This window comes from Sphaerodactylus townsendi, linkage group LG12 (genome assembly GCF_021028975.2).
Source record: "Sphaerodactylus townsendi isolate TG3544 linkage group LG12, MPM_Stown_v2.3, whole genome shotgun sequence".
Taxonomy (NCBI): Eukaryota; Metazoa; Chordata; class Lepidosauria; order Squamata; family Sphaerodactylidae; genus Sphaerodactylus; species Sphaerodactylus townsendi.
In genome coordinates this window covers 40626548-40641109 of record NC_059436.1, presented here as the reverse complement: position 1 = coordinate 40641109, position 14562 = coordinate 40626548, and the positions used below count along the sequence as shown (strand labels likewise).

General features: G+C 44.1%; 1 protein-coding gene across 1 annotated transcript in view; it reads right to left on the bottom strand.

Annotated features, from left to right (window-relative positions):
• Window positions 1-14562, bottom strand: part of LOC125441536 (voltage-dependent N-type calcium channel subunit alpha-1B-like) — a 286638-nt gene that overhangs the window by 161433 nt on the left and 110643 nt on the right. The window contains exon 11 of the mRNA XM_048512145.1: window positions 894-1006. Within this exon, the coding sequence (XP_048368102.1) occupies window positions 894-1006 (113 nt within the window). The remainder of the gene's footprint in view (window positions 1-893; window positions 1007-14562) is intronic.

Here is a 14562-nt window from a genome sequence, read left to right as displayed (position 1 = left end):
GAAATATAATTCTTCATGTGTACAATTTATACAGGGCAGATTCCAAATTTCCTTTGAGGATAATTCTGGATTTCTTTGCTGCAACATACACACGTGTGTGTGTCTGCGCGCGCACGCACATGTGTGTGCATGTGTGTGTGTACATGCACACATATAACACATATGATCAGGTAATAATGGGTTGATGGAAAAAAGCTATGCACGCACAATAACTTAGCTTCATTGATCTAAAACTGTTCGATAACAAGCACTCCCCTATTAATCAGTCAAAACTTTAAATGCTGTGTTTTAATATAAGTCCTTATTCAAACTGGAAATGATAGTTGTCACCTTAGAAAAGATATTCTCCTTTCCCACACAGAAGACAACGCTCTTCTAAAGTACTTGAGATGCCGGAAGTTCTGGGAATGAAGCCTCCCAGTGTTGTTCTTTTTAATAAAAAAATTATACTAGGACAGAAAAAAAAGTGGGTTTTTTGGCGTGTGTGTGTGTATACAATGACAAACCTTCCTGCACTGAAGTAAATTCTGTACTACACACAGAAATCTGAAAAGCTTAAGTGTAGTGATCAGAGAGGGAGGGTTGCTTCTAAAAGTCTAAAACTTCCCTATAACAGATGAAAATGTATCATGGAGTTTTATCACTCTTTTATCACCCAAAAATATCTCCAGGATTGAGAGCAGCAATGTTTTTGAACCCTTGGCTGCTAGACAGAACAGGAATGACCAAATATACCTGCCCAGAGGGTTCCCCATGAAGAGGACCAGTGGAGTGTAGAAGAATCAATGTACTTGTTGTATCAACAGCCCCTTGAAATCACACCACAACTTCTAACCACTAATCCTGTTTACAGAAGACAGAATTCAACTCCACATATTCAAATATCTTCTTACCCCAAAGTCAAAGCAGTTGAATGAGGAATGGAAATAATTCCTTGGCCCCAGGCCATACATCTTCAGGGACATCTCAGTAAGGAACAGACCAAGGAAAACAAACTCTGCAAAATCTGGGGGAGGGGGGGGAGAAACAAAGATGGTGAATCATTTGCAAGTTATTCCATAAGTATTTTGCAATAATATAGAGATGCTTCTCCTCAAGGTGGGAAAAAAACCCTTCTGTTGTATTCAATATCCTGCAGCATGTAGATAAACACAGGCATATGAACTGTTCAACACATAAATGCTCACATACCAGAGGCGTACCAGCCCAAACATGATGGGCTCCCCCCCCCCCCCACTTATGGCAGCTTGGCAGTGGGCTCGGTGGTGGGAGGCTCAGGCACACACTGCAGCTGCAGCCGGCTTCCCTATCAGGGTAGCCACCAGGCACCACAAGGACCCGGCCAGTGCCCAACAACTCCCCATTAGTGGTAAGCCACTGCCACAAACCCCTTACATATTGCTGAAAAACTCTTCTTCATTTGTTTTATTAAATCTCACCTTGTTCCATCAAATCTGGGAAAACTCGTTAGTCCTCACCCCCTACTAAAAAGTCAGGTTACCAAATTCATATTGGGCCTGGAGTTCTCTGGGAATTATAACAGATCTCTAGACTAAACTAGACTAGTTTAGTTTCCTTGGATGAAATGGCAACTTTTGGGGGGGCGGGGTAGGGGGGAGAGAGAACAGGACAATAGAGTACCACATACTTGCCCCCAAATCTCCAGGAATTTCCCAATCTGGACATGACAATCCTAATTAAAAGTCAGCCTACAGACAGACATTCATTTAGTTTCCATGTTTATCACCCCTCCTCTGTAGCCTCCATTCAATGCAGAGATTTGTCCTTTTGCATTCCATAAAGTATATATTGCCCTGCACACCTGAACAGAAGGCTCAAAGTAATACCAATAGTTGTAACCATTCCCACACTAAATACAGTGCTAGAATTTGGTACGCACAATGGTCTTTTCCACCCAGAACAAATAAAGTCTTGACAACGTTAAAAGAAGCATTTTGGGGAGGAACTCCACACAGCTTCTCTCTCTCTCTCACACACACACACACACACACACACACACACACACACACACACACACACACATACACATCCAACATCTTCAGGATGTTTTATTTCGGTTCAACCCAACATATTTAGAAAATGCTAAAATACTGATCTTTCCCCCCAAGTCATTGTCACTCCCTTTTCCTTGTAGAACAAGGAAGAGTTTTATTTTTCCCACTTGACTTGTAAGCATTCTACTGCCATTTTCTGCCTGCCATTTTTTGCCGCTTGACTCCTCCATAGAGACTGCCATTCGCTGAAGATCCCAGGGGATGTTTGCTGCACAGGCATCGCAGCCACCCGCCCTTTTAGTCAATTAAGTACATGACTGAACTCAGCTTTTCCTGACAATTTTGGCAATGTATAGTTTCCCCAGGTTTTTAAAAAAATTTTGATGACATGTCTTCAAAACTTCAACAACTCAAAATGAGATTTAAGGGATGCCAGGGAGAGAAATCAGCAATGCCAAGGATGGAAGGAGAAAAAAAAGCAACAGGAGGGTTGGAGGGACAGAGAAAATGAGGCAGAGGGAGGGATTAATTTTGCGTTTCTAAAACGGCATCCACAAAATATCTCCTGCCTGGCTGTGCGATGTTCAGGAGCTCAGGAGGCATGTTATGCTTCCCACCCAACCGTTAAGCTCTCTGGTCAGTTTCCTCCTCAGCTTGCAGCCTGCACATTTTGTGTGTTGGTGAAGGAATTCTCCCTGCCTCCATCTGCTGAAGGTTGCCCCAGGACATTTGCTCTTCTGCAAGCATCCTGGGCACCTTTTCAGCCTGTAGAGCACATAGTTATACTCAGCTCATCCTGTGATTTCAGCAATATGTATTCCTTTTTTAAAAAAAAAATTCAATGAGGTGCCTGTGAAGATATGCAAACATGCTAAGAGAACCTTAGATGCTTGGAAAACTGGTCTACTGCCCATTGAGAAGCAGTGGGGTAAACCTGCCCTTGGTGGACATTTGTTTTTTTCTTATAGCACAGATAACCAGCCAGTCCACAGAGGGCAGGTCTACCCAATGCCTGAGAGGCTAAGATTCTTGTGTTCATGTCTGCATTTCTTCACAGACACCTCATTGAAAATTTAAAAAATAGAAAAAATATATATTGCCTGAATTGGCAGGATGAATTGAGTACAACTATGTGTTCTGCGAGCTGAAAAAGCACCCAGAATCAGAGCCTGCAGAGCAATCACCCTGGGGCAACCTTCAGCAAATGGAGGCAGGGAGAATTCCTTCAGTAGCACATAAAATGCTGGTGCAAACCAAGGAGGAAACTGACTAGAGAATGAAACGGTCGGGTGAGAAAAAACCCATGTTGTCCTCTGATGCCCGTGCTGTCCAGAACAAACACAAGAGGCGGCTTTTTTTTAGATGTCCCCAGGATGTCTTATTTGGGGTGTGTGGAATAGACTCATTACTCTCCCCTGCCACAGAACATAACAGCTTCTGAGTGGTGATTGGAACCTGCTAGATCAGGCTTAACATGTCTCCTGGAATAGCTTAGTTTCACTATGCAGTAACATTTTCTCTTGAAAACAATTGCAAAGACATGAACTTAGTCATGATGAAGCAGTTTCGGTTCCTAAGAATGATGCCAGCAATATGACGACGGCCCAAAGTAGAGTCTTCCCTATCCTTAATCCGCAGCAGTTTCTGGTGATACAAAACAACAGCTTGATCGTAGATCGTGACCTTGGGCAGAGAAGCCAATATGCTCTTTCAAAGCCGGTGATCCTAGCAACTGCAGCCATCAACAGATCGGTCCCGTCATTCCAACAGAATGCATCAGTAACTTCTCTGTGGACACCAGCTGCCCTGCATCTTTGCACTGGCTGCCCTTAAAGGAAGGATGGAAAGATTCTGCAAAGCCAAGGGGGACAGGATGGCTACCCAAAGCCCATGCATCCACACTCAACAACAACAGCTCCCAGGTTCTCCACACCCTTCCGCAGACTAATCAAAATTAGGATTCCTTCTGACACGGCCCTACCCATATAATTGAAAAATGCAATTCTGGGTTGTTTGGCTCCCCCTAGATTTAATTTAATCTACCGTCAACAGAAACATTTCATAACACAATGGGACGAGGGGAAGGGTGCGGGGCAGTTTGCTACGAAAAGTCTAATTCAATTTAACAATTTGTGCTCCTGGCAAAGGTCAGGCTGATCTCTTTCTGCCCGATACATTCGAATTAGGCAGTTAGCAGCTCCTTTTTGTCAATCACTGACAGATTAATTCCATTTTCATGCTGTCACAAAGTCTGAGGTCATTAAGAGCGGGCACTGCAGAGGCGGCTCCAAATTTCCACCCCCCCCTCCACTATAGACACACATTGAAGATACTTGTGCGTTAAAGAAAACCAGGGCCGTCCAATCCGCAGCCACCTCAACCCAGAAATAAGACCAAAAATATTCCACAGACATAAATAAGCATGCTTGTTTTGAAGCGTTCCCTGCTCTGAATATTGATATCCACAGGGAGCCATGCTGTGACTTCAAAGGCAAATGTAATATATGCAAGAAACTAATTTTATGGTGTACATTGCTACATGGCATGCAACGGGCAGCACTCTTATCTAAGTGAATGGACCACACTCAGGAACATTTCTATCCCACATTTCCTTCAGAGAGCTCAGGGTGGCCCAGAAGTAGCTCTCCTCTTCCCTAAGGCAGGGGCCCCCAAGGTTTTTGAGCCTGAAGACACCTTTGGAATTCTGACACAGGGTGGTTGATGCACCACAAAATGGCTGCCTAAGGAGGCAACGTGTGGGGGGGGGGAGGGGTCTGTTATGTGTTGTCAGGTCGCTAATTACTCATGGTGGCCATATGACGTAATGATTTCCAAAACATCCTATCATTAATAGCCTTGTTCAAGTCTTGCAAACAGATGGCCATGGCTTCCTATATTGAGTCAATCCATCTCATACTGGATCTTCCCCTTTTCCCACTGCCTTTGACTTTTCCTAATATTATTGCCTTTTCCAGTAAGTACTGCCTTCTCATAAAGTGACCAAAGCATGACATCCTAGGTTTAGTCAGGAGGCAGTGTCAAGTACAGAACGGTTACCCTAGGAGATGGAGCCAATGGCAGGGAGTGAGATTATGCATAGTTCTAACAGTAACTCTTCAATATTATTGTATAATTGGGGGTTTTTTTCCAGCAAGCATTGTCTTCTCATAATGTGACCAAAGTACGATAGCCCTAGTTTAGTCAGAAGTAAGCGCCAACTACAAAATGGTTTCCTTAGGAGGTGGCGCCAAAATGGCAGGGAGTGAGTTATGCATATTTCTAGTTTTTCAACATTTCAAGCAGAAATTCTGCTTAACAGGATGGCTTTTTAAATGAACATATTGTTTAAAAATATTTACTCATGCACACAGTAATGAAATGCAGATCCTGGTGCTGTGAAGGCAGATGCTGCTGAAGCAACTTTTTTTTAAGCGCACAATCAGACCTCCAGTGGCGAATCAGAAAGCCTACTGGACAAAACTCTCTCTTGTCCCCGTCCACTTTCTAGAAACGCTTGGCAGGTGCCAGCAAAGGTGCCAGCAAAAATGCCAGCAAGTCCCATGGTACACATTGCAAAGCCCTAGCCTGTGATAACAAGACCCGGTCTTTATTTCAATGGCTGTACTAATGTGTGTTCATTATTATGATGAGTGATGATGTAAGATTTGTAAATGCGACAGAGACCCAGAAGGCACGATTACAAAACAACACGTTATTTGTTTATTTAATTTTTCGACAGAGTTTAGCACTTGAGTTTAAAAACAGCTGCCAGTTGAATGTGACTGCAGCAACCTCGCTTCATGGATTTCTGCTGAGGAAAATCCTTTCTTTTTCAGAGAATTACTGTTACAAGTGGGCTTAAATACAAGATAAACCACAAAAGAGTTTAAGAACACTTTCTACCCTGACTGACAACTGTTCCAATCATACAGTAAGTGACAGCCTCAAGTTCTTCAAATCAGCCAGACTCCACAAATCGCAGCAATTCATGGATTTCTGGAAGAGGGAGAAGCTCGAATTGTAACGAAGGCCAACAACCAGCTAAAGAACTAGCAGCTGTGAGATTAAACAAAATTAAAATAATAATAATAATAATAACAACAAAACAATGATGCAAAATAAAGCAGTTTTTATCATGATGGTGTTTATGGAAGAATGGCCTGTCCATCACAGGACACCTGATGTGCTTAAAGCATTTCAACAGCCTTGCCAATCGAGACAAGGCTGGGCCACCGAGTTCCACATGTGTTAAGTAGATGTTACATTCATTGCAACATTTTGCAGCATTCTCCCACCCCAGCACTTGGACTCATGGACCGCACCTCGTTTTCTCTGTCACTTAGAACTCCACATCTCCTTAATGTTACCACTGCTTTAAAATTAGATGGTCTCAGGAAATTCACTGAGTTCCTAATTCCTTGCATCCTCCCTGCTTTTAACCTTTTGGCATTATTTTTCTTGGATGAAGTGTTCACAGGTTATCTCCTAAACCAGAGGTCTGCAACCTGCAGCTCTCCAGATGTTCATGGACTACAAATCCCATCAGCCCCTGCCAGCATGGCCAATTGGCTGATGGGAATTATTGTCCATGAACATCTGGAGAGCTGCAGGTTGCAGACCCCTCTCTATAGCAGCCAGACATGTCGGCCGTGTGAATCTTTCTCTTGCAACCTAGTAGCAACTACAATTTATATAAATCTGCTAATCAGGGCAGCTATATACCTTACATGACCAATAGGAATAATAGAAAATATAAACTATATGCATGTGCATCTATAAGTGCCATAGACATATGCCTGAAAACCTTGACATGCCCAGAAAATTCAGAGGTGTGTACTGTACATGGGTATTTAAAAATGCATATGCATTTATGCATATCATTTGCTGAACTGGGAGAAATGCCAATATATATGCAGCAACCACGTAAACCATATAAGATGCTTAGGGGCATGGCTTTCAGGTCACAGTCAGCCTTCTAGGTACTACCTTTGTTTCCAGAAATTAACCAAGAGACCTTTTTCTGTTCCATGAAATAAGAATGCTTTCAGCTTCAGTCATAACCAGTTTTAAATTAATTGTCATTGCAATAAAAACACACATAAATGAACTGAGTGCTTTACCCCTTCACTAGTAAGAGCATCCCACCGGGAGCCTTATGTCAAACTCAAAACAAGAAAAAAGATCCTCTTGGAAAGGACACAATGGCATACCAGCTACGGGGGCATGAAACAAAAACATGCCCCATACATTTTTGCGGATACCTGCAGGTCCTGGTTTCAAACAGTCAAAAGCATCAAGCTGAGATACTGAATTGGAGCATTTGAACAAACGAAGCAAAAATATAAGGGGGAGAATCCATGCCAACCTCATGGGCCTTCAGCAGTAGAAAAGTTTATTTGTAACGTAATTAAAGTCTCCCTAGAAGGACAGGCATGATTGAATAAAAGGAATCCAATTCATGCTTCGGGGTCCTCTGCAGACACCAGCCCCCTCCCTGCTGAAGTTCACACATTGTGTCCAAAGTCCAATTACTAGCACCTGCCACAAAACATTCTCATTCAGAGGCATAGCTCCAGGGGAAAGGGGTGCACAGCGCACCGGGCATGTACCCGTGCAGGGGTGTGGCGAGGCGTTCCAGGGTGGAGCGGGGGCGGACAGGGGCATGGCAGGAGCAGAGGATGTACCAGTGCACTGGTTGCTTTCCCCCTTCACTCCGTCCCTGCTCTCGTTACAGACAGCTGCATTTCTCTTGCACTGCACCCCAAGCAGCTCTGTGGCACATGGACGTTACAGCTGCCTGGCAAAATTTCTCTCCTATTTGTCATTACAGTGCCAGATGGAACACCTGGCAATTACATGGCAGAATTCTCAGGCCATTATCTACATGTGCTACGTCAGCAATCTTGAAAATAGCTCTACAAGGTAAGCTAATTGCAGCCTGTCATTTTCCTGCCATTAAGGCAACTTGAAATCTGCCATCTTGTGGAAGAGTCAGGAGGAGAAGACCTCCCTGACTGTTTAACTGCTGCCTCAGGGGGCCACTTTGGATGCATTTAAAAAAAATAACTACCCATTCTTTTGAAGGCTGCTGGAGAAGAATGCAAACCAGCTGGCTGTTGTGGGTTTTCTGGACTGTGTTGTCATGGCATGGTAGTTTTTACTCTTAACATTTCGCCCGCATCTATGGCTGGTATCTTCAGAGGCATTTCACCATGACATGCCCCTGAAGATGCCAGTCAGAGATGCGAGTGAAGCGTTAGGAGCTAGATACCAGACCACGGCCACACAGCCCAGAAAGCCAGTGGTGGGATCCAAAAATTTTAGTAACAGATGCAATGTTTTTTCCCCTGCCCTTTTGCAAGGCCGGATTGAGAAGCGGCCTCTATCACATAGACTATGCCCTTTCTGTCCCACCATGGTGGAAACATTGGACCACATTTTATGTTATTGCCCAAAATATAATCCCCAGAGGGAAGCTTTAGTACTACTGATAATGGGAAATGTGCCCCCCCAAATATCAATCCCAAAAGTGTTAAACAGTAATAATCCTTCCATACTTGGGAGAATAGCCAATTATTTGCTGCAAGTCATGTCCTTAAGAGGTATGTAAAATAGGCAAGTACAAAACTATTTAAATGTGAAATACTCCATACCTCTGATACTCCTGGGGTATTTTAGAAGGTGTTTATAAGGAGCTCACTGCTATTTATTGCATTTTATGGAAATTTAATTAATTTATAGTATTAGTAATTTATAGTATTATATTAATTTATAGTATTATAGTATTATAGTAATTTATAGTATTAATTAGTATATACAATTTATAGATCTTGGGGAAGGCTTTACCTTTTTAGTAAATAGGCTATGAATAACGAATATCTTAATCCTGTCTTTTAAGTGTAGTTTTACTATACCTGTTCACAATCCCGTGTACAATGGAATGGACAAAAAATTTTAATCTACGTTATTTTTATAAATGAAGTGTGATTTTAGAATGTAAAACTACTCATAGACGCCATGTACAACTCTTTTAAATTTAGTGATGGTCTATACTCACGCTTTTGTATCTTATGCCAATAAAGGTCTATTGTATTGTAACAGGTTCCCATGGTGGTGGGATTCAAACTGTGGCGTAACGCCAATGGGGCTGGGCGGGGCACGACGGGGGCGTGGCCGGGCATTCCAGGGGCAGGGCATTCCTGGGCGGGGCTGTGGAAAGGACACAGCCACTGCACTGGTCCTTGGGCGGGAAACGAATGCACGCAGGCACAGGTTGCCACGCACGCCGGTGCACCTCCTGCTAGACTGCTTCAAGTTCTGCGCACTACTGCTGAGAGGAGGGGCGTAACTAAGGCAAAAATCACGTGGAAAAATCATCAATTAGTAACCCCCTCTTGGCACACACAAATAATTAGTAACCTACTCTCGGGAACCTGTGAGAACCTGCTGGATACCACCTCTGCAGAAAACCCACAGCAGTCAGTTGATTCCAGCCATGAAAGCGTTTGACAATATACAGTGTAAATTAACACAAACTTTCTCTTTTTTGTAAGTCATTTTTAGAGCAATTTTTTACAGGCAGGATTTTGCCATTTTTGCTTTTGAAGTGGGAAAGTGACTCACAAACCCTGTACTTCAGATGATGGGAATGAGAATCTGTCCAGGCTGGCAAACACATACATTATGCAGAACCCAGACTAGATCAGGGTCCTCACATGATCTTCGGTTCTTGGGTGTGCTGTGAATGACTGAAATTGTGACTTGGGCACGTGTCAACAAGAGCCTTTAGCATTCCCTCCTGCACCATTTTCCTAACCTGAATGGTCTGGGAGATGGGGTAGGGGTGTGCTATTTGGTCTATTGTGGAAGCCCACAAGTATGTATATAAGTTTCCCCAGAAGCCCCTATCCCTAGCTCTCTTCATTTTGGGGCACTTGTCCAGGGGAAAGGTTAAAGCCCCTTCTCCACACATATCACAATTGTGATATGAACTGGGCATGATATACCATGAATAGACAACGCTGTCTTTGCAGTAGCATACTTTGCACCAGAAGCAGCCAAGTAAGTGTCTGCATCAACCCATTCCTTTGAATTGTCCCCTCTGACCAACTGAGAGGGCAGCCAACTCCAAAACAAATGAGACCCTCACTGGAACCCCAGTGTGGCTGTTAAACAGGACAGGAATATATGAATTGGCCATGACTTACATCTAATTTGAGGGGATGGGGAGTGAGTAGCAGAACAGCCAAACAGGATCCCTTTCAAACTTGGGAAGCACAAAGTTTGTGGAATGAGTTTGGTGATTGCTCAACACAATGACATCCTCTATTCCAAGGCTCAGGGAACACCACCCATGTCCATCTTCACTTCATCCATTTCTGCCCACTTGTTGAACCCCCAGGAGAGACGGTCCCATGGGTCCACTGGTCCCAAACCATTTAGGGCTTTATAGGTCAAGACGAAAATCTTAAACTTGATCTGACACTCTACCTGGAGTCAGTGCAGTTGGCGGAGCACAGGTTGAATATGCTCGGGCCACAAGGTTCCTGTAAAAATTGTCATTGCTGCATTCTAAGCTAGTTGGAATTTCTGGATCAAGCCCAAGAGTAGCCCTGCATAAAGCAAATTGCAGTAGTCTAACCTAGAGGCAGGCAGAGGTGGGATCCAGCAGGTTCTCACAGGTTCCCGAGAGTAGGTTACTAATTATTTGTGTATGCCGAGAGGGGGTTACTAATTGGTGATTTTTCCACGTGATTTTTGCCTTAGTTACGCCCCTCCTCTCAGCAGTAGCGTGCAGAACTTGAAGCAGTCTAGCAGGAGGTACACCGATGTGCGTGGCAGCCTACGTGCATTCGTTTCCCGCCCAAGGACCAGCGCAGTGGCTGCGTCCTTGCCACAGCCCCATCCAGGAATGCCCCGCTCCTGGAATGCCTGGCCATGCCCCCGTCGTGCCCCGCCCAGCCCCATTGGCGCTATGCCACAGTTTGAATCCCACCACCATGGGAACCTGTTACTAAGATATTTGGATCCCACCACTGGAGGCAGGGCTGTATCTAGCTAAAATGCTCTCTCTCACACAGTTGCAGGATAAACCTTGGAAGAAAGCTGCATTCCTCATGGGACACACAGACTCTTAAGCCAAGTTCAAAAGGCCTTGGACAGGAGAGGCAGGGGTGAACTAGCATGCTGGGCTGAAACAGAATGCAAGATCATATCTACTCTCTCCCCCCCCCCCCAACTCTCCCAGTCCGAAAGGGATCAGACAAGAGAGGTGGGAGGGTGGTGGTGATCTTGCATGCCAGGCTAAGAAGTCTAGCATGTCTGCTCTCCTCCCACTTCTATTGTCCCAGCCTGAAAGGACTCAGACCAGGAGAGGAGGGGACAGGCTGGTCAAGACCTGGGCGAGGGGGGAAGGGAGAGGGCTGGGTCCAAAATGCTCCCCCACATGATGCAGGTGAATAGCATTTAGGTCGTCTGCCCCTCTGGCCCCTCTAGATATGCCATTGCCTAGAGGTGACCATGGCATGGATTACAGTAGCTAGGTTGGATAGGGACACATAGGGACCAGTTTTTTCCCCTGGTGAAAATGAAAAATACATGTGGGTTATATGGGCTACTTGCGCCTTCAGTGAGGCACTGCAATGCTCCTGATAGTTGGGACCACATTTACTAGCACACCGTCAAAAGTCAGCAACCAGCATTTCCCACCCCACCCCATCCCCCCCAGGCCCAGCCACAGGCCCTCCATCTTCACTGGGTTTAACTTTAGTCAACTCTCTTTCATCTATTCCACCACATTCTGGCTGCCTTTCATCCAGTCCCAAAAAACTGGCCAAAACATCAGGGGAAGTATCTGGGTGACCATGCATCAACTGATATAACTGGGTATCTGCATATTGATTACAGCCCAATCCAAACCTGACACAGAGACACTTAGGCTTGGCAAGAGAGGTTTAAAATGCCATCATAAAAAGGTCTACTCAAAATCCCACTTGCGACTATTCAGTGCAGTTTAAACCAAGGAAAATATCTTTAGGATGGCCCTGTTAGAAGTTTCTCTTGGTCAGGAGAAAAATCCCTGATTTTCAGCTCATTTCTTTGAAGCCTCACCTTGAAGTGAGGCAGCCCCACCTAGTGAGAAAGGCTAGCTACCATCCTGCTTCTCAACCTAGATCAGTGGTGGCGAACCTTTGGTGCTCCAGATGTTATGGACTACAGTTCCCATCAGCCACTACCAGCATGGCCAATTGGCCATGCTGGCAAGGGCAGATGGGAATTGTAGTCCATAACATCTGGAGTGCCAAAGGTTCGCCACCACGGACCTAGATTTATCTTTTTCGGGAGTTGGGGGGAGTACAGATGTTTTGGTTTTCCCCCAAAGAACAGTTCTGTGAACAGCAGTAATCGCCACTGCCTAAAACAGGCACCTGTAAGCTTCTCACATTACCTCGTTCCTTTCAGCATCTCATCTTTAGCCTCCCCACTGCTGAAACAACTTCGGTTTTTATCCCTTTTTGTAATAGAACAGGCCTTCTTCCTTTATGTAGCCTGTGTAATTTTTCACAGTTTTGTAATTAACAAGAACATTCCAGCTGGGAGACAGATATCATCTCATAAAGTTCTCTTTTTCAACAAGCTGCTGAAAGCATCTCTGCACAGGCAGACTCTAGAAAGTGAGCATGAGAATTACGCTAATCGCTTCTTTTGCTAGAGAGAAAGAGGAGAAAGATGGAGGGCACTTAGCTCCAGTTGAAATGGAAAGGAATTTTTTTTAAGATGATATCCCACCACCCTGCCCCACGGCCTAAATACATCCCATTATGTCCTTCTGAACAGTCACAGAGAAGCCCACAAAGATATTAGGAATTCCAGCTTCCGGGGGGGGGGGGAGGTCTTTTTCATTTCTCAAAAGAGGAAAGCATCCATCCAGGGCCCCATCTTGGACTGGAGTCATAATACAGAAATGTAATCTTTACAGATTACCCCAGTTTCCCAGTTGAAGCTTATTGTTATTTACGTATTTATCAGCCCTAAAAAGAAAAAGACAAACACAGGATGTCTGTCCCATTGCTTCCAGGGTTCATTATGGGGGTCATTTTCAGATTCCCCAAGCCAGACTGAAGAGTTAGATGATGCCTTCCTGGAACAGATGATCAAACTTCCACAATGGAGAGAAATAGTAGTAATGGGAGATTTCAATTATCCTGATATTTGTTGGGAGTAAACTCTGCCAAGACTACAAGGTCTAAGAAGTTCCTCGCTCACCTTGCAGACAGTTTCATGGTCCAGAAGGTGGAAGAGGCAAAAAGAGGATCGACTATTTTAAATCTGCTCCCAACCAACAATTATGACCGGGTTAATGGAAGTGGTAGGATCCTTAGGTGGGTGTGATCATGTTCTCCTGGAGTTTGTTATACAGTGGAAAGGGAATGCATAGTCCAGTGGTTCTCAACCTTCCTAATGCTGTGACCCTTTAATGCAGTTCCTCATGTTGTGGTGACCCCCAAACCTAACATTTATCCATTTTACAGATGGAGAACACTGATGCAGAGAGTCTTAGGTGACCCCTGTGAAAGGGTCGTTCGACTCCCAAAGGGGTTGCGACCCACAGGTTGAGAACCTCTGCCATAGTCAGACAAGCATTCTAAGAAAGCTGATTTCAGTAAACTTAGAAACTACTGGGTGTGAACTTGTGGTTAAGAATACCCAAAGAAAAGGGAGTGCATGAAGGATGGGAATTTCTTAGTGAGATCAAATAGTTCCAATGAGGAGATCAAATAGTTCCAATGAGGAGAAAAAATGAGGTGTCCAAAGAAACCAGGATGGATATCTAAAGAACTTTCAACTGAGTTGAGATTTAAAAGGGACATGTACAAGAAATGGAAAAAGGGGGAAATCATCACAGAGGAACTCAACCAAATAGCCGAGATGTATAGGGAGAAACTCAGAAAAGCTGAAGCTCAGAATGAGCTCAGGCTTGCCACAGAGTTTAAAAACAATTTAAAAAGGCTTTTTTGGGTTATGTCCATAGCAAAAGAAAGAAAAAGGATATGATAGGGTCACTGCATGGAGAGCATGGCAAAATGCTAACAGGAAACAGAAAAGGCAGAACTACTTAACTCTTTGCCTCAGTCTTTTTTCCAAAATGAAAACAATGCTCAACTAGGGGAAAATGGAACAGAAGATACAGTAGGGGAAATTCAGCACAGAATAAATAAAGAGGTAGTACAGGAATACCTAGCTACTTTAAATGAATTCAGATCTCCAAAGCATGATGAACTACATCCCAGGGTATTAAAAGAACTGACAGAAGTACTCTCAGAACCCCTTGCTATAATCTTTGATAACTCCTGGAGAAAGGAAAAGTCCCAACAGACTGTAGGAGGGCTAATGTTGTCCCCATCTTCAAAAAAAAAAAGGGTGGGGGGAGAGAGGATTCAGTCAGCAGAAATCAATACCAGGAAAGATTCTAGAGCAGATCATTTAACAGACTAGAAGGGAATGTCAAGATGACTAAAAATCAACATGGCTTTTTCAAACACAAGTC